The sequence below is a fragment of the Musca vetustissima genome, unplaced genomic scaffold (assembly GCF_032173495.1).
Source record: "Musca vetustissima isolate MV318-11 ecotype Yass unplaced genomic scaffold, APGP_CSIRO_Mvet_v1 utg24559, whole genome shotgun sequence".
NCBI classification, from domain to species: Eukaryota; Metazoa; Arthropoda; class Insecta; order Diptera; family Muscidae; genus Musca; species Musca vetustissima.
Genome location: NW_026886236.1, coordinates 43,651 through 66,111, shown reverse-complemented (window position 1 = coordinate 66,111; position 22,461 = coordinate 43,651). Strand labels below are relative to the sequence as shown.

General features: G+C 34.1%; 1 protein-coding gene across 1 annotated transcript; it reads right to left on the bottom strand.

The window, feature by feature from the left end:
• Nucleotides 1-21,040: 21,040 nt before the first annotated feature.
• LOC133333774 (uncharacterized) lies at nt 21,041-21,988 on the bottom strand. Its single transcript, XM_061542066.1, has one exon. The coding sequence runs from the start codon at nt 21,986-21,988 to the stop codon at nt 21,041-21,043; it is 948 nt and encodes a 315-aa protein (XP_061398050.1).
• Nucleotides 21,989-22,461: the final 473 nt, after the last annotated feature.

Genomic DNA, 22,461 nt, shown 5'->3' with positions numbered 1-22,461 from the left:
CAGAACTTCTATAGATTGCTCTCTCAATACTATACAGGATTCTGTATTCTCCATATCCGTATTGTATTAGAAGACTTGTAAGCGCGATAATTCTTTTAAAGGCAATAGGAGACCACTTGGTCTGATATGGATCTCTGAATCTTATATAGTCAATACAAGAAATCTATATCTTCCATATACAATAGAAAATAATTGGCCATTTTATGGTAAGGTCAGTACCATCAGGTTTTCATTAGGCAATATGAGGTCTCAAAGCCTTGAGGATCTCTAGATTGATAATTTATAGGTAATCGGTGACCACTAATTATTTTAAAGGCAATATGAGACCACTTGGTCTTTTATTTATCTCCGAATCTTATATAGTCAATACAAGAAATCTATATCTTCCTTAGCATAATTGATCATTTTAAGGTCAGTACCATCAGGGTTTCTTTAGGCAATATGAGGTCTCAAATCCTTCTATAACCGATATAATGTTCAAAAGAAGAGGGCTTTATCACATGACCACTTTGACTCACTAATGATGGGGGTTAAAAATAACTTCCGGCCCTTTCCAAGACATGTTTTCCCTACAAATTTCTACACTGCAACGCAATTTCTTTGAAACTAAACCATTTTGTTGAATAGCCTACTATTAATACACCACCGCTAAAGCTAATATTGGTTAAGCTAACAACGAATATAACATTTGCAATCCAACACACAAATTAGACCAATTACGAGTCCGCCAGCCATTTGCTTCACAACCTTCCCTCTAGCTTACTATTTTCAGTAAGAAAAAAATGTATACCATCGACCAACCATACCATAAGTATTCATTCCATCAAACAAATATGCAAAGAGAAAAAGAAGCCAATGAGTCATATACCATATACGACGCTTAGTAATACCGAAACATGCCGGTATTATAAAGCAAGGGGAGCATTTTGAATATTCAAAGCAAATATACTAAAAAATTCGAGCAGGCGGGTAGTCAGACACAACAGCAAATTATTCGTATAGTGCGTGTGGTTGTTGCAAAATTTTGTTGTATAGTAAAGAAGTTGAAGTAAAACAATGTCTGAGGCGACCAAGAAAAGAAACAAATAATAAAACATGGCATACAATGTTTTTTGTATTAAAGATGTTTGTGTGCGTGGGTGTTGATTTCCAGAGTGTCAAGAATTTCCTTCCAGCCATAAATGCGCTTAAGAATGATCATCGTTTGTCGGTTTTGTTATTTTGGAAGACAAGCGTGTGCCATCACCAAAAATAGCAATCAGAAAAAATTGGTGGGGCTACCGACCAGACGACAATGTGATTTAAATCATATGCTAAAAAAAGTGGATGAATGGAATATATTTTTGTGATGATGAACAAGGAAATTGTGAATGTTTTTTTACTCATCGCAAAAATTAGATGTGATTTAACAAATGCCTCATTTTCCTAATTTTTTATGAAAATGGGGAAAACTTATTCGCTTTTTGAAAAGCCACATTTTTTATATTTTTTCTTTAAAATGTGAAAAATGTAGACGCTGATTCTTATTCATACTCTAGCAATTGTTTAATATCTTATTTTTTACTTTCAAAAAATTGAATTTTTTGTTTGTCGTAATTATGAACACGTTATTGGTTAATGACCATAAAAAATTAGCTTGTTATGCTAATTCATTTCCTACACACACAAAACCATTTGGCCAAGTTTATTGTTAAAGCAATATTGATAATTCTTGCCAAAATGAAATTCAAATATTTGTTGTCTGGCTAGCTACCAATGGATATAATTTGTATTCATTATAGAATATAACGGATATTGATTATAAATAATACAATAGAAATTAAAAAAAAAAATATTTACGTAAATTCTCATAGAAATAAGAAAATTTTTGGGAAATCCAACCTGGAAAAAATTATCCCAGGATATATTTGATAAAAAAAATATATGCACAGATCGTAATTGACAAAAATGTACACGATTTAACAAAGTTGCTGCTTTCCAACGGATTTTTAATTTCGCATTTAGATGTATTCTAAGGATGGTAATGGAATGTGGGATTTAAAATCAATATTTTTATTGTAATTAACATTTATTGGTAGATATTAGATGAGTTCTGCTAATAATTTAACCGTGGGAAAAAGTTTTCCTGATTAGGGGATACTGGTGCACATTCGGCACATTTTTTAGAGCTCTTATTCAATAGATATAAAAACTTTATGGGTGGTTATTGTCATCTGATACTTAATTATAAAAATTAGTACCAAAAATATATGATCAAAGTGATGGTGATGAACAATGAGGGCTTCAAATGAAAACGACCTTGCTGAATGTGCCCCAGTTTCCCCTTCTAATACTAGTGAAATTTCTAATTATAATTAAGAAGTAGAATTGTACACCTTTATGACGCCATACTTCTAGAGAATTATTGTAAACATCATCACCCCGGTAGGGCATATGTTAAAGATCAACATGAGGTTTGAGAAAGAGCTACCCGATCAACAAGACCATCAGTCGAGCTACATTAAATCCCTTTCAAATCGTATTGAGCACATTGTGATGACGTGATTGGAGGTTGTCTCCCAAGGAATCGTTACATAAGTTTTTTTTTCATATCTTCCACGTCAGCTTCTTTCAGAAGTCTTTTATACGGACACTGAAATAATACATATTTCTAAAAACTAATAAATTGAATTTGAAGACTTTTCAGTTACGGAATTAATTTGTATGCCTTCAAATTGATTGTCCTCATTTTGTAAAAGTCAAAGTATAATTAGGTTTGTCCTGCAATATATGCACATATACGATTTGCATATAATAAATTAACATATAAAAAACTTATTTGTCTGAATTGTAATATGAACTTTAAATACTCTTCGCTTGCACTAAATTAGCAAAAGCCCTACAGGGTGGGATATTAACGGACTTGAACTCATTTCTTTTCTATATTCTTTAGTGTTGGGCAATCTAGTTCACGTAGCGGATCGATCTTTCTCGTTCCTTTTTTAAAATGGAACTAGGTCCCTAATGTAGTTCCTTTGCTCAGTATAGTTCCTGTACTCCACATAGCTCCTTTGCTCTTTATAGTTCCTTTGCTCCATATAGTTTCTTTACTCCATACAGTTCCTTCGCTCTTTATAGTTACTTTGTTTTTATAGTTCCTTTGCTCCATATAGTTCCGACTCCTACATAGTTCCTTTGAATCACTCTCTTTCATCGTTTGTTTTGTTCCTTGTTGATTTGTTAATAGATTATTGAAAATTGTGCAAAAATGAAATTAAGCTACCGAATTCAACTGCAGGACAATAAGCATAACATATCCTTTTATAAATAAATAAAAATATTTTTTTTTTTCCAATATTTCCAATGAACTAGTTCGTTTCGGAAATACCCAACTCTAACATCATTCCTACTACAGTGTAACACCGCATGCAATTTAAGCGGAATTCAGCTCAATGTTTATATCTGAATTGGTTTCTACTTATTATAATCTGTGATTAGCCATAAAATTCTAATTCTACAGTCCCTATATAGATATTTTTTGCAACTGTAATTAAAATTACTATTAATAATAGCCATATAATAAATAAAACTATTATAGACTAACTATTTTCCCGAACAGATAATGTACCTATATAATGAAAACTATTTTTTTTGCCCTTCATATGGTTAAAAACATCTGCCTTGACCTCAGCCCTCCTTTACATCCTTCTTACTACAGAGCGACACCACGTGAAATTTAAACATATTACATTTTATTTCTACTGTCCCTACATTATTATTTTGTTTTTAATGTAGATGGTTCCTGTAATAAAAATTATAAATTGACACTTTATAAATAAAACTATAAACTGCCAAATAAAACCACTTAGTTGCACTTTGCTTTCTGGCACTAAATTTACAATGTTGTTTCATGATGAAATACAGTGGTGGTCACAGAATTAAAACATTTACTGTGGTAAACATTTTTTGATCAGCCCTCGATCCGTTTGAAGTATTTTTGAAAATTTTTCAATTCAGAACACTTCGATATACTGCACTTAAAAGGTTTAGTGCGAAAATAGAAAATTATTGCATGCAATTTTCCATAAATAACGGTTTTTATGAAAATACATCGATTTTGAAGTGGCCATTTAATTAAAACATTGTGTGATTTTTTACTTTACTGTATTTTTTTGAAAATATTTTTAAAAAAGCTCATTAATTTAGTTCAATTATGTAAACTAAGCACTGATAGAATCATTTACAAATAAAAATATCTGAAAAAATCTATCAAAATTGCCAAAAATTTGTACAGTACAACTAACGTTCAGAAAACACCCTTATTATAGAAAATAAAGGTGCGAATGCACTAGAAATTGCTAGAATTAGTAAAAAACAATTAATAATTCTCAAAATGAATAAATATTTAAAATAAAAACTCAAAAAATTGGAATTAACCTAAAGGAACGATTCAATTTCAATAGCCTTTAATAAAGAAGGCTGGAATATTTTTGCAGTATGTGAGAGAAAATATCGATTGATATTGGTATTAAATATATCAAATCGATTGTTCGAGTAGTACAGAATATATTTTATCAAAAAATATATCAGTCACAACAGAACGAACAGAGATCAAGGCCTATGTTGACGAGTAAAGGTTTTTGGCACACATCAGCATGATTGATGGTCAACTCTTGACCCTTAAAATCTGTTGAACATGACAATATTTTTCCTAAATAATATTTTATGAAGAGAATGACTTCCACTTAATCTATTTTAGTAAAAAATTAGGAAAAATTTTACACATTGACAAATATTTGAAGACTTGTGTTGAACATCAAAAATACTGCTGTGTGCCAGAAACCTTTACTCGTCAACATAGGCCTTGATCTCTGTTCGTTCTGTTGTAACTGATATATTTTTTGATAAAATATATTCTGTACTAGTCGAACAATCGATTTGATATAATAAATACCAATATCAATCTATATTTTCTCACATACTGCAAAAATATTCCGGCCTTCTTTAGTAAAGGCTATTGAAATTGAATCGTTCCTTTAGGTTAATTCCAATTTTTTGAGTTTTTATTTCAAATATTTATTCATTTTTAGAATTATTAATTGTTTTTTACTAATTCTAGCAATTTCTAGTGCATTCCCACCTTTATTTTCTATAATAAGGGTGTTTTCTGAACGTTAGGTGTACTGTACAATTTTTTTTGGCAATTTTGATTGATTTTACAGATTTTTTCAAATATTTTTATTTGTAAATGATTCTATCAGTGCTTAGTTTACATAAATGAACTAAATTAATGAGCTTTTTTAAAAATATTTTCAAAAAAATACAGTAAAGTAAAAAATCACACAATGTTTTAATTAAATGGCCACTTCAAAATCGATGTATTTTCATAAAAACCGTTATTTATGGAAAATTGCATGGAATAATTTTCTATTTTCGCACTAAATTTTTTAAGTGCAGTATATAGAAGTGTTCTGAATTAAAAAAATTTCAAAAATACTTTAAAAGAATCGAGGGCTGATCAAAAAATATTTACCACAGTAAATGTTTTAATTCTGTGACCACCACTGTATGTATTAACTGCCTTGACCTCTTCTCTTTTTGTATCCTTTGAAATTAAGTCGGATATTTCTTACTTAATTAAGCATTCAAGCTTACAATTACTAATTGGAACAAGGTTATAGTTGCTCTTATTGAAATCACCAAAAAACTGCAGCTATACAGCAATGCTTGGCAAATAGCAATTAATTGGCCACTTGCAGTTAATTAAGAAAGATTGTAGAATTAATTCATATAGGATAGGTCAAAAAGTTATAATTGTATGGCCACAAAATTACCCATTGGTATTTTGCATATAATTCCAACATAAATTCGATTATTTATTAAGTAATTTAAGATATGGAGGGAAACTTTCATTATTTAACTGCCAAATACACCATCACCTGTCTGTCATTGCTTGTGCATTCTCTACACTTCAGTTCATTTATTATTTCTCCCTTAGGTACTCTCAGGTAATTGAACTGTTTTCTCTCTCGCACTTTTATTGCTACTCTATTATTTTTGTTTGATACCGTAGGTAATGTGTTTGTTGTTGATATTGTGTCTTACTCAACCAATACCAATTTCAAGTAATGTGGGGGTTGTTCAGTCACCTCAACTACTCTACTCAACGACTCTCAAATGACAGTTGATAGGGCGGGCGGCATGATTGCATTAAACAACAAGAAAAATATAAATATATACAAAGAAAATGGCAACACATTGTTATTAACTTCTATACATTAAAGTTGTTGGTGTTGCTTGGCTTTTAGTTAATGTCATTTGTTATTGCGGCTGCTTTTGTTGTTGTTGATTAGAGAGCTGTTTACTTCTCATTCTCCTACTTTTTTGATACATATTTCTGTCAATTTCTGTTTTGCAATGATGAGAGAATAACACAAAACTTTACTACGAACGAAAAAGCAAAACGAAAGAAACATCAAGAAAAAGGGGGGTTATGGACAAAATGACGTCATCTGACAATTAAACCTAACCCCAAAAATATACCAGCTGCTGTGCAAATACAATCTTCGAAAAAAGGAAATATAGCTATTGAACAACTAGCAAAAATAAATAGAGAAATCAGGAGGGTGAACCACAAAACCATGTAATTTCTTAAATTAAAATGTTGTCCGTCCATATAGAGTGTGTGGGTGTGTGTTGTTGTGTTTGATAATTGTTGCAACTTACCCCTATAGAAAGACAATTTTCCTCAGCACTGTTGGGAAATTTCACAATAAACTTGGAGCCGGCTCTTTCCTCGCTATCGTTCAATGGACGAAAACGACACACGACTTTAATACTATCCTCTGCTGGTATCTCACGTTCCGCAGACATTTTGTTAGAATTTTCTTGTGGTGGCGGCTGGTGGTGTGATGATGGAAAATGATGTGTTGTTATTGTTTTTTTTTTCAGACTTCAAGTTCAAATCCCCTTGGTTTAATTATTGCAAATGCAAAACACAATAAAATAGCTGGTGGCTAGCTGTATTAGAAGGCTGCACCTTTCACTTTTTTCTTATTTCCAAAATTTTTCTTAGGGTTTTTGTTTTGTATTAACACACTTGCGAAACTAGATTGGGAGTGCAAAAAAACGAAAATAATTTAAATAAAAATCAAAATATCAAAACACAATTTTTCACTCGCTCTTTGTATTTTTTTTTTTTATTTTTTCACTGCCGCACAAAGCTCACTAACACAAACACTCTGCGGATTGTAGTGGAGTCAACGACGACAGACTATCCATCCAACAATAAGAAAAAGGTGAAATGAACGAAGATGTCTGACAAATGTACACTCCAATACTTTTTTCTTTCTTTCCACTATTTTCTTGGTGTGGCAAAATAAAAATTGTAAATAACTTTATTTCCTAGAAATGATTTTTCTTTCAGTAAAAAAACAATTTTTGTTTATCGCAACACGTTAGATTTTTCCCATACGTACATATGTGTATGCAAAAAAAAATCAATTGGAAAATGATGATTTTGGGAATGGTCTGCTGCTGCTGTCACAAATATTGCTCATCATTTGCACACACACACATAAGCAGGCATACACTCACGCACGTACACACACTGCCTCAACTATGCGGAAAAGCAAAAAAAATAATATAGATATAAAATTCACTAGAAAACTATTATTTTTCGTTAAATAAAACTTTTATTTTCGAGATCTTTATGTTGAGAATTATTTTCTTATAGATTTATTAACTTTTTGTCACTATTAAATAAGAAAAATTTTTTGCTTTACTTCATGAATTTTGGAGATTTTGATAGAAATCGAAAATTTCCCTTTACGACCACTCTCGTCACTCTCAATGACAACCGACGATTGCCAGAATGGATGGATACTTTTTGCAATTGTCAGTAGTCAGGTTGTATTTTTTTGAGGTTACTTGGTGCAGAATACCATTTTTGTGTATGGCAATGCCACAGAGTTGCAAAGTGTAAGTACGTTTAATAGGGATGTAAATATGTGGTTAACTTTGAAGCGAAAACAAAATAAATTATATTAAAATATTAATTAATATGTAAAGTAAACAAAGGAAATTATTAGAAAACTCTATGGAATTTTCATGGAATAAGTTATTATAATAAAAATTTAAGTAGAGATTTGAAATATATTCAAATTTAATTGAAATGAAACCAATGGCTTTTTGGCTAATAAATCCAATAGATTTCAAACGTCAATTTAATAGTGTGTACGTCACGTTAATCCTATTCACAAATCCAGTGGGTTATATGTAACACATACGCTATGTAATATATTTATACTATATCATAAAGGAACAATTATTAGCGTATTAAAAATTGTGCATTCTTGCAGTTTCCCAAACAGACCATAAAAACCAGTAAGGAAAGTTCAAAAGTCGGACGGGCCGACTACATGATACCCTTCACCACTTTGGGTAAATACACGAGATGCTAAATTTGGACCTAATTAGGCAAGCTGTGCGAAATTGTTATGTCACCCTCGTGTTAACCTACCATAGCCCATCTGTCATCAGTCAATAATCGATCATGACATCGATTAGTCGATTGTTCCTTTTTGCATATTCTTATGCAAGTTTCGGACTAAGGTGCCCTTACTCATTTTTCCTTTTCGCACCGATTGCCATTTTGGCGTCATTCTAAAAGTGTAATTCGAAATAGTAAGACGTAGCGGCAGACCACAACAACAAATTCTACAGTGCAAAGTTATATACCGGTGCAAAGTCCTATTAAATAATTGGAAGTGGAGTGTTATTTTTTTTTTTTATCCCTCCTGTTGGAATAAACTACTTTTGCGGAAAGTAAGCGGTTTTGTGGGTAGGTTTTGGTGAAACTTACACACCAATGTAAATTAGCGAGTTTGTATAGAAGTGTTTTTTTTTCCAGAGATTTTTTTTTGGAGCGGTAGTTATAACGGTTGCCTTAACGGTATCTGGTGTACCTAGAGTGCCACGTGCTTATCCCGGCCCAGGAATTCTATTACCCTCCTGTGGTATACAGTGGAAAATTACCACACCAAAACCAACTGTTGCCGTCATTATTTTTTTCCTTTTGGCATTGGTATAACCACACCGAAGGCGACATTAAAATTTCTTTGGACAATTTTTTTTGAACGCCACACACAATTTTTGGGACTTCATCATATACGAAGCCATCGTCAGAACCACCATCGGCATCAACGAATACCTTCCATCAGACAAGTCACTCTTACAGTAAAGGTTTGGTATCGATTCCCCAACTGTAAGTACACACCTGGAAAAGTGACAGTTTGCGTCAACTTATATTTTTTGTCCTCGTTTGGTACCCTATCCGACCAGTCACAGACCGGGAGGTTAGGGGCCACATTTTTTTTTTTATTTGTTACTCGACGGTCAGCCGAGTTTTGGAACAAAACCATCATAAATTTAAATGATCAAATACACTCCTAAAATACTAAATTGTTTTGACTTGAAAATAACATTTATAAAAGTGAGAATTCCCGCCATTTTGTACACGAAATTCCACCGTTTTCTTTGTCTTCTCCAAATTCATTAGAATTACATCAAAATTAAATCTGTCAAATCAAGTTAATGTCAAAATTGAATACTCTTTCGTGTTATAAAGCAAATTTAGTTGTAATTGCATACTTATATTTCTATATATATATTAGATATATCTATTTTATAAATTATATATATATACCCTCGTATAGTATCGTACCTAATATACATACATATATATAGTATATATATTAATATATATACACACATAAAAAAAAATATATAATATATAATAGTATATAATACAAAAAAAGAAATAAATATAATTATATAATGATATATAATAAACATTGTATATATGTACAGTTATTATAGGTGTATGTATATATGAGCATACATTTGTAATATACATGCATACACTCATACATATATAAACGTACATACATATTCAATCTGAATGATTGAATTTATATAATTTGTGAACATTTTGAATTTAAATATTAAATATTAACCCCTATATATATTTATATAGTTATTATTCTGGATTTAAATTTTTATAAAAATATTTTCTTCGAAATTATAATTTTGTCAAATGTTTATCCCTATTCGTATACAATTTTATTTGAACAATTTAAGGATAAATAATTACACCATTGAGCTCGATAGGTTATAAATATATCCTTTATAAATATATATATATATATATATATATATATATCCTCTAGTATACAATATAGTGCACAGTGGTACTTGAATTGGGATGAACATACCAATGTAATTCAAATTTGTATGTACTTCCATTATTGACATTGTCGATTGACACCCAAGTAAATAGATTTCAGATTATTTTTTTTTATCATTATGTAGTATATAATATTATGTATTATTATACGATCTAATGTTATTATATCAAAGAAAATAAATATGAAAAGAATTTATGAATTAAAAAAAATATGAAAATAATTAAACATAACAATATGTTTTAATCAACTATATAAGGGGATAATGTAAACTAAGGTGAAGTCGATATAGGTATTGGGGGCATCTCACCATGGTGGGAGCCCAAAAAGGGGATTCATACAGGAATCCATAGGGTGGGCGATAAAGGTATCCAATGACATCTGGATACCAGAAAACAACGCTGTCTGGAAAATAACGCAACAACAATTTATATCTTTTTTTTTTTTTTTTTTTTTTGAATTTTATTTTACATTAGTAACTCAATTTCTTGTTGTCTCTGTTATGCACACCGCTGAGAGTGCCGACTGAGAAGAGCCGGAGCAAACCTAAATAAATCGATACCACCGTCATCTAGGTATTGTTAAAAGATATCGACCTCTCGTTTTAAGAGCATGCAATAACAGTTGACCTTACAACAAAATGGCGCCCAACGTAAAGGCCAGGTTCATCCTGGTACCTCTTTTGAATTTTTGGATCTTGATTACGTTTTTTTTGGTTTTCGACTTGAGTTGTTACCTAATGATAACACTCAATAGCGACTTGGCGTAATTGAAAAAATATTTTATTCTATATTTCCATCGTATAGAATTGTATTTTATATGTCATTGAATCGTCGTTTTTATTATGGTATTAATTTTGCGATAAAATACAACCAAATTCTGAAATTTTATTTGAAACATAAAAGTTATATAGTCATTCTCTGTAGGTAAATATATGACCAACAGTTGAATTTGCGATAGCTAATGTGTTTCATTATTGAGTTACTAATTAGAATTTCTTTCTAAGATCACATTGTTTGTTGCGTTACAGATATGTTGTTGTTTTTCTATATTGACTTCTTTAAACCAACCTGTTTACATTTCCCTTTTTATATTGATTGACATTTATCCATTTGATTTCTGAAGAAGAAAATTACAAATTAGTTTTCAGCTAATATTATATTGCAGTATTTGCTATTTTGAGTATTTGTTTTTGATTTTCACTACAAGTTTGGAATATAACCTTTTGATGAGACTTGTATAAATTTAATTCTCTTGTTGGATGCATAACATTTAGATACATTTTTTTGATTTTCAGAAATTAATTTTTTTTGAATTTTCAAAATTCTGTAAATTTTTATTGGAATTTATTTTGGATTTTACATTGACATTTCGATTAAATCAAATTATTTTCGTGATTATTTGGCATTATGCAACCAGCACCCTCTGCGATACCGAAGCCTCTCGGCAGGACCACTCGTTCCAATAGTAGAGCCGCAGGAGATTTGACAGTTAACCAGGGTAATACACAAGCAGAAGATTTAGATAGTGGTAACGGCATTACACCGACAATGGTTGATGATAATGAATCTCGATTTTTACAAGCGGAAGTAACTGGTGATAACAGTACAGTTACTAGACCTTCTTTCAGTCCACTCACAATTCGTGGGAATAGTGTTGACCGTGCTGAACGATTAAGCAGTACAGGTATTGTTGAAGTGGTGGAGACAGCTTTAGAAGCTTCTCAAGCCTCGATGGTAGAAGTCATGAGAAAGGAAATGCAGTCGGCCGTAGCGGCGGCAGTGAAAGTTGCTCTTTCACAATCCCCTATTACTCCGTGTAATCCTTCTGACGGTTATGTTTCACCGGCGCAAAATATAAACTGGCCACACGACTTACCACCGATGCAAACCGATACTAGGCATGTAGCTTCCGGTAGACAAAATAGTGAATTTCAGAATTTTGAAGGCAGAGATTGTTTTAATAGGTCAAAATACCCGTATATTAATAAATGGGGAATTAAATTCGATGCAACGCCAAAAACACCACAGATTGAAGATTTCCTTTTTAGAATTGAGAGATTGCGTATAAGTTATGGATGTTCGGAAAGGGAACTGCTTGATGGATTTCATCATTTATTGGAAGGCCGTGCCAGCCAATGGTATTGGAGTCAAATCCGGCAGTATCCAAACATGAATTGGGAGAATTTGAAGGTTAATATTACTCATGAATTTCAGCGTTTTCAATCCAATTTGGACGTCATGCGTCAAATTATGGACAGGAAGCAGGGAAGGGATGAGTCTGCAACACAATATATAGATGTGATAACCAGTTTGCGTACTCAATTGAGAGAACCTTTAAAGGATTTTGAAGTCATAGACATTTTGAAAGCAGGATTAAAACCCAAACTTGCACATCTGACTTTTAGTGGTAGTTTTTATTCCGTTGAACAATTTCGTAATGAAGTTAGAAAAGCCGAAGAGTTTTTAGAACGAGAATCTTCTCAAAGAATAAGACCAAATGCACCTTCTCGCATGCTGAATGAAATTTTTGAATCCGAAACTGACGATATGGTTAATGAAGTTGATGAATTGAGATTTAGATCGAAACCAGCAATTGCTATCAATAAAGATTCTTCTCGTTGTTGGAACTGTGGAGATCATAGCCATGTTTTTAAACAATGCACCAGTTCCAAACGATCTTTATTTTGCTTTCGATGTGGTACTCCGGGTGTTACAGCTCCACAATGCAACAATTGCAAACAGCAAAGCCGAGCAGGTAATTCCTCAAAAACAGAATCAGTTTCAACTCAGACTGTAGATTGACTAGGTTCGAAAGATGTTTCCACTTCCATAAACCAAAATTTTATAGACCAGATTGTAACTTCCGATTGTACGCATAAATCCAAACCGAATTTAACATTGCCTTTCCATGTCCGCATGGCTAACTATTTGAAAACCCGTGATAGAATTTTTAATGCTGAAATATCTGCAAATCCTGCTGATTTCATTTCCAAACGAATCTTGAATACTCGCGAGCGATACAAGCGTAGACGTCTTAATAGAATATCGATATCGTCCACAACCTTTACTGAATTTAAAACTAATGATCCTCGACCATTCCGAGAAGTTTTAGTAAATGGTGAGTCTGTTTTAGCACTTTTTGACAGTGGTGCAACCGTCACTTGCTTAGGTAAAGATTGTTTTTCTCTGATCGACAGATTAAATATCAAAGTTATTCCTGTTTATAAATGTAGTGTTGGTACGGCTAATGGACAACGTGTTTCCTGTGCCGGAAAAGTTAGAGTAGATCTCACGTTCGATGATCAGACGCAGGCCATGGAAGTATATTTAATTCCGGGTCTTGAGAATTTCATGTATTGTGGCGTTGATTTCTGGAAGAAATTTAACGTAGCCCCGAAGCTCGTTAGCAGTATCGAGATCAATTCTGTAATTAATGATTCTGATATGCATTCTTTATCTGATGATCAATCAGCTCAGCTGGAAAAGGCTAAGGAATGTTTTCTAGATTTTGATAAGTATGGTCTCGGTAAAACCCATTTAGAGGAGCACATCATTGATACTGGTGATGCGGTTCCAATTAAACAACGTCATTATCCTGTGTCTCCAGCTGTTGAGTCATTAATTTATCAAGAATTAGATCGCATGTTAAGTTTAGGTGTTATTGAACCCAGTATGTCTGCATGGAATTCGCCGGTCACTCTCGTTCGACGTGGAGAGAAGAATAGGCTGTGTTTAGATGCACGCAAGTTAAATGAGGTAACCGTGAAGGATGCTTATCCTCTTCCGTTTATTGATTCTCTTTTAGGCCGGCTTCAGGACACCTACTTCATTTCTAGTATTGATCTTAAGGATGCTTTCTGGCAGGTTCCTCTGGCATTTGACAGCCGTCCGAAGACAGCGTTTACAGTGCCGGGGAGACCACACTATCAATTTACTGTCATGCCGTTTGGGTTGTGCAACGCAGCTCAGCGGTTATGTCGGTTGATGGATAGAGTGATCTCGCCGGACCTGAAAAACAAGGTTTTCGTATACCTTGACGATCTGTTAGTCGTTTCGCCAGATTTTGAGACTCATGTCAATCTGTTGCGCAAGGTAGGAGAGATGCTGTCCAGAGCGAATTTGACCATTAACTTAAGAAAATCCAAGTTCTGTCGTCGAGAGTTAAGATATTTAGGCTATATAGTCGGTGAAGGTAAACTCAAGCCAGATCCTTCCAAAATAAATAGTATTACGGATATACCAATTCCTAAAACAACTCGCGAAGTTCGCAGATTTTTAGGTATGGCTTCTTGGTTTAGGCGTTTTATTCGGAATTATGCCGAAATCACAGCTTCAATTACAAGCACTTTGAAGAAAGGAAAACCTTTTTGTTTCGATGGACAGGCGGTTGAGTCATTTAATAAATTGAAAGTAGCTTTGACTACTAGCCCCGTTTTAAGTCATCCCGTTTTCGATAAGAGATTTTATGTTCAGTGCGATGCTTCCAATCTAGGCATCGGTGCAGTCTTGTACCAACTAAACGCTGAAGGTCTGGAACGTCCCATAGCTTTTCATTCCGCACAGTTATCGAAGGCTGAACAAAATTATAGTGTCACTGAACGCGAATGTTTAGCGGTTATCAGTGCCATTAAGAAATTTCGACCGTTTATAGAACTTATGCCTTTTACCGTAGTTACGGATCACAGTGCTTTAAAATGGCTGATGGGACAGAAGGATCTCAGTGGTCGTTTGGCTAGATGGAGTCTGAAGCTCCAAGCTTTCAATTTTGATATTCAGCATCGTAAAGGATCGCAAAATGTTGTCGCCGACACATTATCTCGTTTATATATGGATGAAATAAATATGTTCATTTCCGAAAAGCCTTTAATTGATTTAGAATCTGATGAATTCAAAGATGAGGAGTATACTCAGTTGATTGAAGTGATACGCGAAAACGAGGATAAACTTCCCGATTTAAAAATTGTCGATTCTTTCGTTTACAAGAAGACTCTTCCTTCGGATGGCAATCCAGTTCATGAGAATTTCACTTGGAAACTTTGGGTTCCTACTGGTTTAACCGAATCACTTATTGAGAATGCACATAAGTCTATAGTAAAGAGTCATTGTGGTATTGGTAGAACTATAGCTGCACTTAGACAATATTTTTATTGGCCTAAGATGGCAAGACAAGTACGAGACTTTGTAAATCGTTGTATTGTTTGTAAGGAGACAAAAGCTCCAAATAAAATCTTAAGAGCCAAAATGGGCAATAAAACCGTTACGGACAGGCCATGGCAAAAGATTTTTATTGATTTTATTGGTCCATTTCCACGATCGAGGTTAGGCAACACATTTATTTTCATCGTGTTAGATCACTTGACGAAATTTGTTCTTTTGAAACCAATGGCCAAAGCAAATTCGAAAAATGTCATTAAATTTTTAGAGTCTGAAGTTTTTCACAAATTTGGTGTGCCACAATTAGTCCATTCTGATAATGGCAAACAATTTGTATCTTTTGAGTTCACTTCATTTTTAGAGAAGTATGGTTGCAAACAGATTCGAAACGCGGTGTACTCTCCCCAAGCGAATGCTTCCGAGAGGGTCAATCGGACAATTATCGCGGCGATCAGATCGTACGTTTCGGAGGATCAAAAGGATTGGGATAAATATCTTTCCGCAATCGAATGTTCTTTAAGATCCACTTTACACACATCAACCGGATTTACACCATATTTCTCACTATTTGGAACACACATGATAACACACGCGAGTGAGTACGATTTAGCACACAAACTTGGAATTTTAGAAGACGGTACGGTAGATATAGTTACGAAACATGACATTCTACATTTAGTTCGAGACAGGATTAAAAATAAATTGCACGATGTTTTTGAAAAATCCGCCGCACGCTACAACACACGATCGCGCGAAGTTAATTTCAAACCGGGGCAGGAAATACTGAGACGGAACTTCATTTTGAGTGACGCTTCCCGCCATCTTAATTCGAAGTTGTGTCAGAAGTTTGTGAAGTGTAGAGTTGTCCGGAAGGTAGGGACCTCACTATACGAAATTGAAGACCTTCAGGGAAAGAAATTAGGGGTCTATCATTCGAAAGATTTGCAACATATGGTACCGACGAAATAGTTTCTCCCGGCTTTCGTTTTGATTTATCAGGGTCGCGGTTCTTCCCCACTTCTCTTATTCTTCGGTTGACTTCCCGAATCAGTATGCTTCCGGCAGGCCTCCACCAACGTGTTCGGGTTTGTTATGTCACCCTCGTGTTAACCTACCATAGCCCATCTGTCATCAGTCAATAATCGATCATGACATCGATTAGTCGATTGTTCCTTTTTGCATATTCTTATGCAAGTTTCGGACTAAGGTGCCCTTACTCATTTTTCCTTTTCGCACCGATTGCCATTTTGGCGTCATTCTAAAAGTGTAATTCGAAATAGTAAGACGTAGCGGCAGACCACAACAACAAATTCTACAGTGCAAAGTTATATACCGGTGCAAAGTCCTATTAAATAATTGGAAGTGGAGTGTTATTTTTTTCTTATCCCTCCTGTTGGAATAAACTACTTTTGCGGAAAGTAAGCGGTTTTGTGGGTAGGTTTTGGTGAAACTTACACACCAATGTAAATTAGCGAGTTTGTATAGAAGTGTTTTTTTTTCCAGAGATTTTTTTTTGGAGCGGTAGTTATAACGGTTGCCTTAACGGTATCTGGTGTACCTAGAGTGCCACGTGCTTATCCCGGCCCAGGAATTCTATTACCCTCCTGTGGTATACAGTGGAAAATTACCACACCAAAACCAACTGTTGCCGTCATTATTTTTTTCCTTTTGGCATTGGTATAACCACACCGAAGGCGACATTAAAATTTCTTTGGACAATTTTTTTTGAACGCCACACACAATTTTTGGGACTTCATCATATACGAAGCCATCGTCAGAACCACCATCGGCATCAACGAATACCTTCCATCAGACAAGTCACTCTTACAGTAAAGGTTTGGTATCGATTCCCCAACTGTAAGTACACACCTGGAAAAGTGACAGTTTGCGTCAACTTATATTTTTTGTCCTCGTTTGGTACCCTATCCGACCAGTCACAGACCGGGAGGTTAGGGGCCACATTTTTTTTTTATTTGTTACTCGACGGTCAGCCGAGTTTTGGAACAAAACCATCATAAATTTAAATGATCAAATACACTCCTAAAATACTAAATTGTTTTGACTTGAAAATAACATTTATAAAAGTGAGAATTCCCGCCATTTTGTACACGAAATTCCACCGTTTTCTTTGTCTTCTCCAAATTCATTAGAATTACATCAAAATTAAATCTGTCAAATCAAGTTAATGTCAAAATTGAATACTCTTTCGTGTTATAAAGCAAATTTAGTTGTAATTGCATACTTATATTTCTATATATATATATTAGATATATCTATTTTATAAATTATATATATATACCCTCGTATAGTATCGTACCTAATATACATACATATATATAGTATATATATTAATATATATACACACATAAAAAAAAATATATAATATATAATAGTATATAATACAAAAAAAGAAATAAATATAATTATATAATGATATATAATAAACGTTGTATATATGTACAGTTATTATAGGTGTATGTATATATGAGCATACATTTGTAATATACATGCATACACTCATACATATATAAACGTACATACATATTCAATTTGAATGATTGAATTTATATAATTTGTGAACATTTTGAATTTAAATATTAAATATTAACCCCTATATATATTTATATAGTTATTATTCTGGATTTAAATTTTTATAAAAATATTTTCTTCGAAATTATAATTTTGTCAAATGTTTATCCCTATTCGTATACAATTTTATTTGAACCATTTAAGGATAAATAATTACACCATTGAGCTCGATAGGTTATAAATATATCCTTTATAAATATATATATATATATATATATATATCCTCTAGTATACAATATAGTGCACAGTGGTACTTGAATTGGGATGAACATACCAATGTAATTCAAATTTGTATGTACTTCCATTATTGACATTGTCGATTGACACCCAAGTAAATAGATTTCAGATTATTTTTTTATTATCATTATGTAGTATATAATATTATGTATTATTATACGATCTAATGTTATTATATCAAAGAAAATAAATATGAAAAGAATTTATGAATTAAAAAAAATATGAAAATAATTAAACATAACAATATGTTTTAATCAACTATATAAGGGGATAATGTAAACTAAGGTGAAGTCGATATAGGTATTGGGGGCATCTCACCATGGTGGGAGCCCAAAAAGGGGATTCATACAGGAATCCATAGGGTGGGCGATAAAGGTATCCAATGACATCTGGATACCAGAAAACAACGCTGTCTGGAAAATAACGCAACAACAATTTATATCTTTTTTTTTTTTTTTTTTTTTTTTTTTGAATTTCATTTTACATTAGTAACTCAATTTCTTGTTGTCTCTGTTATGCACACCGCTGAGAGTGCCGACTGAGAAGAGCCGGAGCAAACCTAAATAAATCGATACCACCGTCATCTAGGTATTGTTAAAAGATATCGACCTCTCGTTTTAAGAGCATGCAATAACAGTTGACCTTACAACAAAATGTTTGTGCGAAACGGGCTAAATTTTACTCTTTGGTGCTTAATTTACATAAAATCGGACGAAACATTAATTTCCTTACTCATACCAGGCCAATAATATCGCTTACAAATCATTCGGCGGGTAGCTCTAACACCTGGGTGGGAAACTGAATGAAGTTTATCAAATACAACCCTGCGCATCACCAGTGGTATATATGGCCGCTGTGTCTCTTGTGATACCTCACACCACAAAGATACGTTAAATACTGGAATATCAATTAATTTCAAATTATGGTGTCCATTCGTACTTTGTAATATCTCGGTCAACTCTTCATCATTTTGCTGCTCGCTACACAATACTTTTAAATTCAAGTCTGAACTCTTTAAAGCATCCACTTCGAATGACCTCGACAGCGTATCGGCTACTAAGTTGTCGATCCCCCGCAGGTATTGAATGTCATTCGTAAATTGCGATATGTATTCCAACTGTCGGATTTGTCTCGGACTCCTCTCTGTCTTTGACACCATAGCCCGTACTAATGGCTTATGATCAGTATATACCGTGAAACACCTGCCTTCAAGCATATAACGAAAATGCTGAATACTGTCATGAATCGCGAGTAACTCACGATCAAATGCACTGTACTTTACTTCTGCCTCGGACAATTTTCTAGAATAAAATGCTAAGGGCTCTGCCACTACACCCCGCATCTGCTGCAATACACCTCCTATTGCAATGCATGATGCATCAACTGTCAATGTTAATCTTGATATACCATCAAAATGACTCAACATAATACGAGACGCAAAGGCTGTCTTAATATCCTCGAAAGCTTTCTGAGACCTATCATCCCATACAATTTTCTTGTTTTTATTGGCTAACGCGCGATTCAACATCTCATGTATAGGGCTAGACAATTCCGCGAGCCCAGGAATGTACCTATGATAATAATTGATCATACCCATGAACTTTTGCATGAGTTTAACCGTGTTTGGCTTCTCAAACTTCTGAATAGCAGATACTTTCTCATCTGGAGGTCTAATACCCTCCTCCGAAATGTTATGCCCCAGAAAATCCACATTTGTTGCACCGAATATGCACTTCCCTGGTTTAATGTTCAATCCATACTCCTGTAGCCGCGAATACACAATGCTCAAGTGCCGTAAATGCTCCTCTTCAGTTTCACTAAAAATTAATACGTCGTCAATATAGACGAATATAAAGTCTAGTCCTCTTACTACTTCATTTATGAACCGCTGAAAAGTTTGAGATGAGTTCCTCAACCCAAACGGCATTCTAACAAATTCAAACATTCCGAATGGCGTAGTAATCGCGGTCTTGTGTATATCCTCCGTTGACATAGGAATCTGGTGATAAGCCCGCACTAAATCCAACTTTGAAAATACCCGTTTTCCCTTCATGTTCATGTTTAAGTCATGTATGTGTGGAATGGGATACCTATCAGGGACTGTTACAGCATTTAACTGCCTAAAATCTCCACAAGGTCGCCAATCATCTGGATCCTTCTTGGAGACTAAATGCAATGCCGATGCTACACTTGAATCGGAAGGCCTGCAAATCCCACATCTGACTAGATATTCAAATTCTGCCTTAGCAACTTTATATTTCACAGGATCCAATCTCCTAGGCTTTGTATAGGGCAATGGTCCATTAGTAACTATCCTATGTACAGTCGAATGTTTAACTGGTTTCGTATAATCAGGCTCAGCCGTTAATGAGGGAAACTCCTTCAGCAGTTTCGTATATTGATCTTGGTAAGCAAAAATCTTTGGTAACTGAATGGAACACAACTGTGAACATGTAGACACCTTTAAATTTGTCAGAGGGTCTACCAACACTCTATTTCTGATATCAATTAACATTCCGTACTTGTGCAGAAAATCCGCTCCTATTATCGGTCTGTTTATGTTCGCCAAAGTAAAAACAAACTGAAAATCTCGACGTAATCCTAAATCTACGTTTAACAACTTCTTTCCATATGTCTGAATTGCTGATCCGTTAGCCGCGGTTAGGACGACGTCTGAAACCCTTTTACAACCTTTAAATTTTGACGCCGGCAAAACCGATATATCGGCTCCACTATCCACTAAAAATTTTAATTTATTCGTTCTATCATACACAAATAAGCGACGCGTTGTTTTTTCCGCACCCCCATCGCTAGTCGCTTTCACAACGGGCTTGCTTAGTTTTTTGAACTATTACCTTCCCTAAATGCGCACGGCTGCTCGCAGTTCCTGGCATCTTGACCGAATCTATAGTGGAACCTACATAGCCAATTCTTCTTCCAAGTTCCCGATCGTGATCTTCCACTAAACCTCCCACTTCTATCTGGGCCCTGCATTTCTCCGAACTGTCTCTTCATCATAGAAACCTCCAATGATAGCTGGCTAAACCCTTGGCAAATATTATTTGTGGTCTGAACTAAACCTTCGACTACCTTACCCATATCTGTAATTTGCGACGTCTCTGCCGATGTTGAGGAAATTCCTAGAGCAACTATTTCATCTTTCTGTAACACTTCCCAAATATCATCTGCTAATTTAATTAGTTGATTTATATCAGTAACATTGGACCCCATTAGTGCCACATTAAGATTTTTCGGCAATTTTCGTATCCATAGTCTCTTTAACATGTCCTGGCTAAACCGTGTACCTGCCAATAACAACATAGCTCTATAAAATTCTGAAGGCTTTTGATCTCCTATTTCCGAATCAGCCACTATTTTCTCCAAACGTTTACTCTCGCTTAAAGTGTGCCGTTTAATCAAAACATCTTTCAGAACTTCATATCTATTATTACCCGCCGGGTTCTGTATCACATCTAGAACCATCATAATCACATCTTGAGGTAATGCTGTAATGACATACTCGTATTTAGTCTTATCCACAACGATACCTTTAGTTGCGAACTGCATCTCGACATGAATAAACCACGCCTCAGGGCAATTTGTCCAAAACCCCGGAAGCTTAACCGCTGCCGCCGACACTTCCATACCATTCCTCTGACCTATCATATTAGAACTATTCAAAACTTGAGATTGCGCATCCGTATTAGAATTTAATGTCACGTTATGATCCCCTGAACCGTTTTCGTTCGAGTCCCGATCTGTTCGCTGTGGTGATCTTAACATTTTGATGCTTTAGGGAGGAGTTCACACAAAAGGTAATATGTAATATAAATATAAAAAAAAATATTGACAGTAATATTAACGATAATTCTAAATCAAAAATTCGTTGAAACAAATACAATTCAGCTATTCGTCTTCCGATTCACCAAACTTACTCGTATTGAGATGATTTCAATGAAAACTTGATTGACAAATTACAAAATGAAAAATAATAAAGTGTACCTACAGGACCAATATTGGCAGTATGGTGCTCCATTTACAAAAAAAACGGACGAAACTATATATATGGGAGCTATATCGAAATCTGAACCGATTTCAACAAAACTTGGCATATATCAATCTTGACCCAATACAGTACTCTGTGCAAAATTTTGTCTCAATTGGACCACTATTGGGAATTTGGTGCACCATTTACATAAAATCTGACGAAACTATATATGGGAGCTATATTTAAATCTGAACCGATTTCAACAAAC

Coding starts and splice junctions, on each gene's coding strand:
- LOC133333774 (XM_061542066.1), bottom strand. CDS start 21,988: ATGTTAAGATCACCACAGCGAACAGATCGGGACTCGAACGAAAACGGT.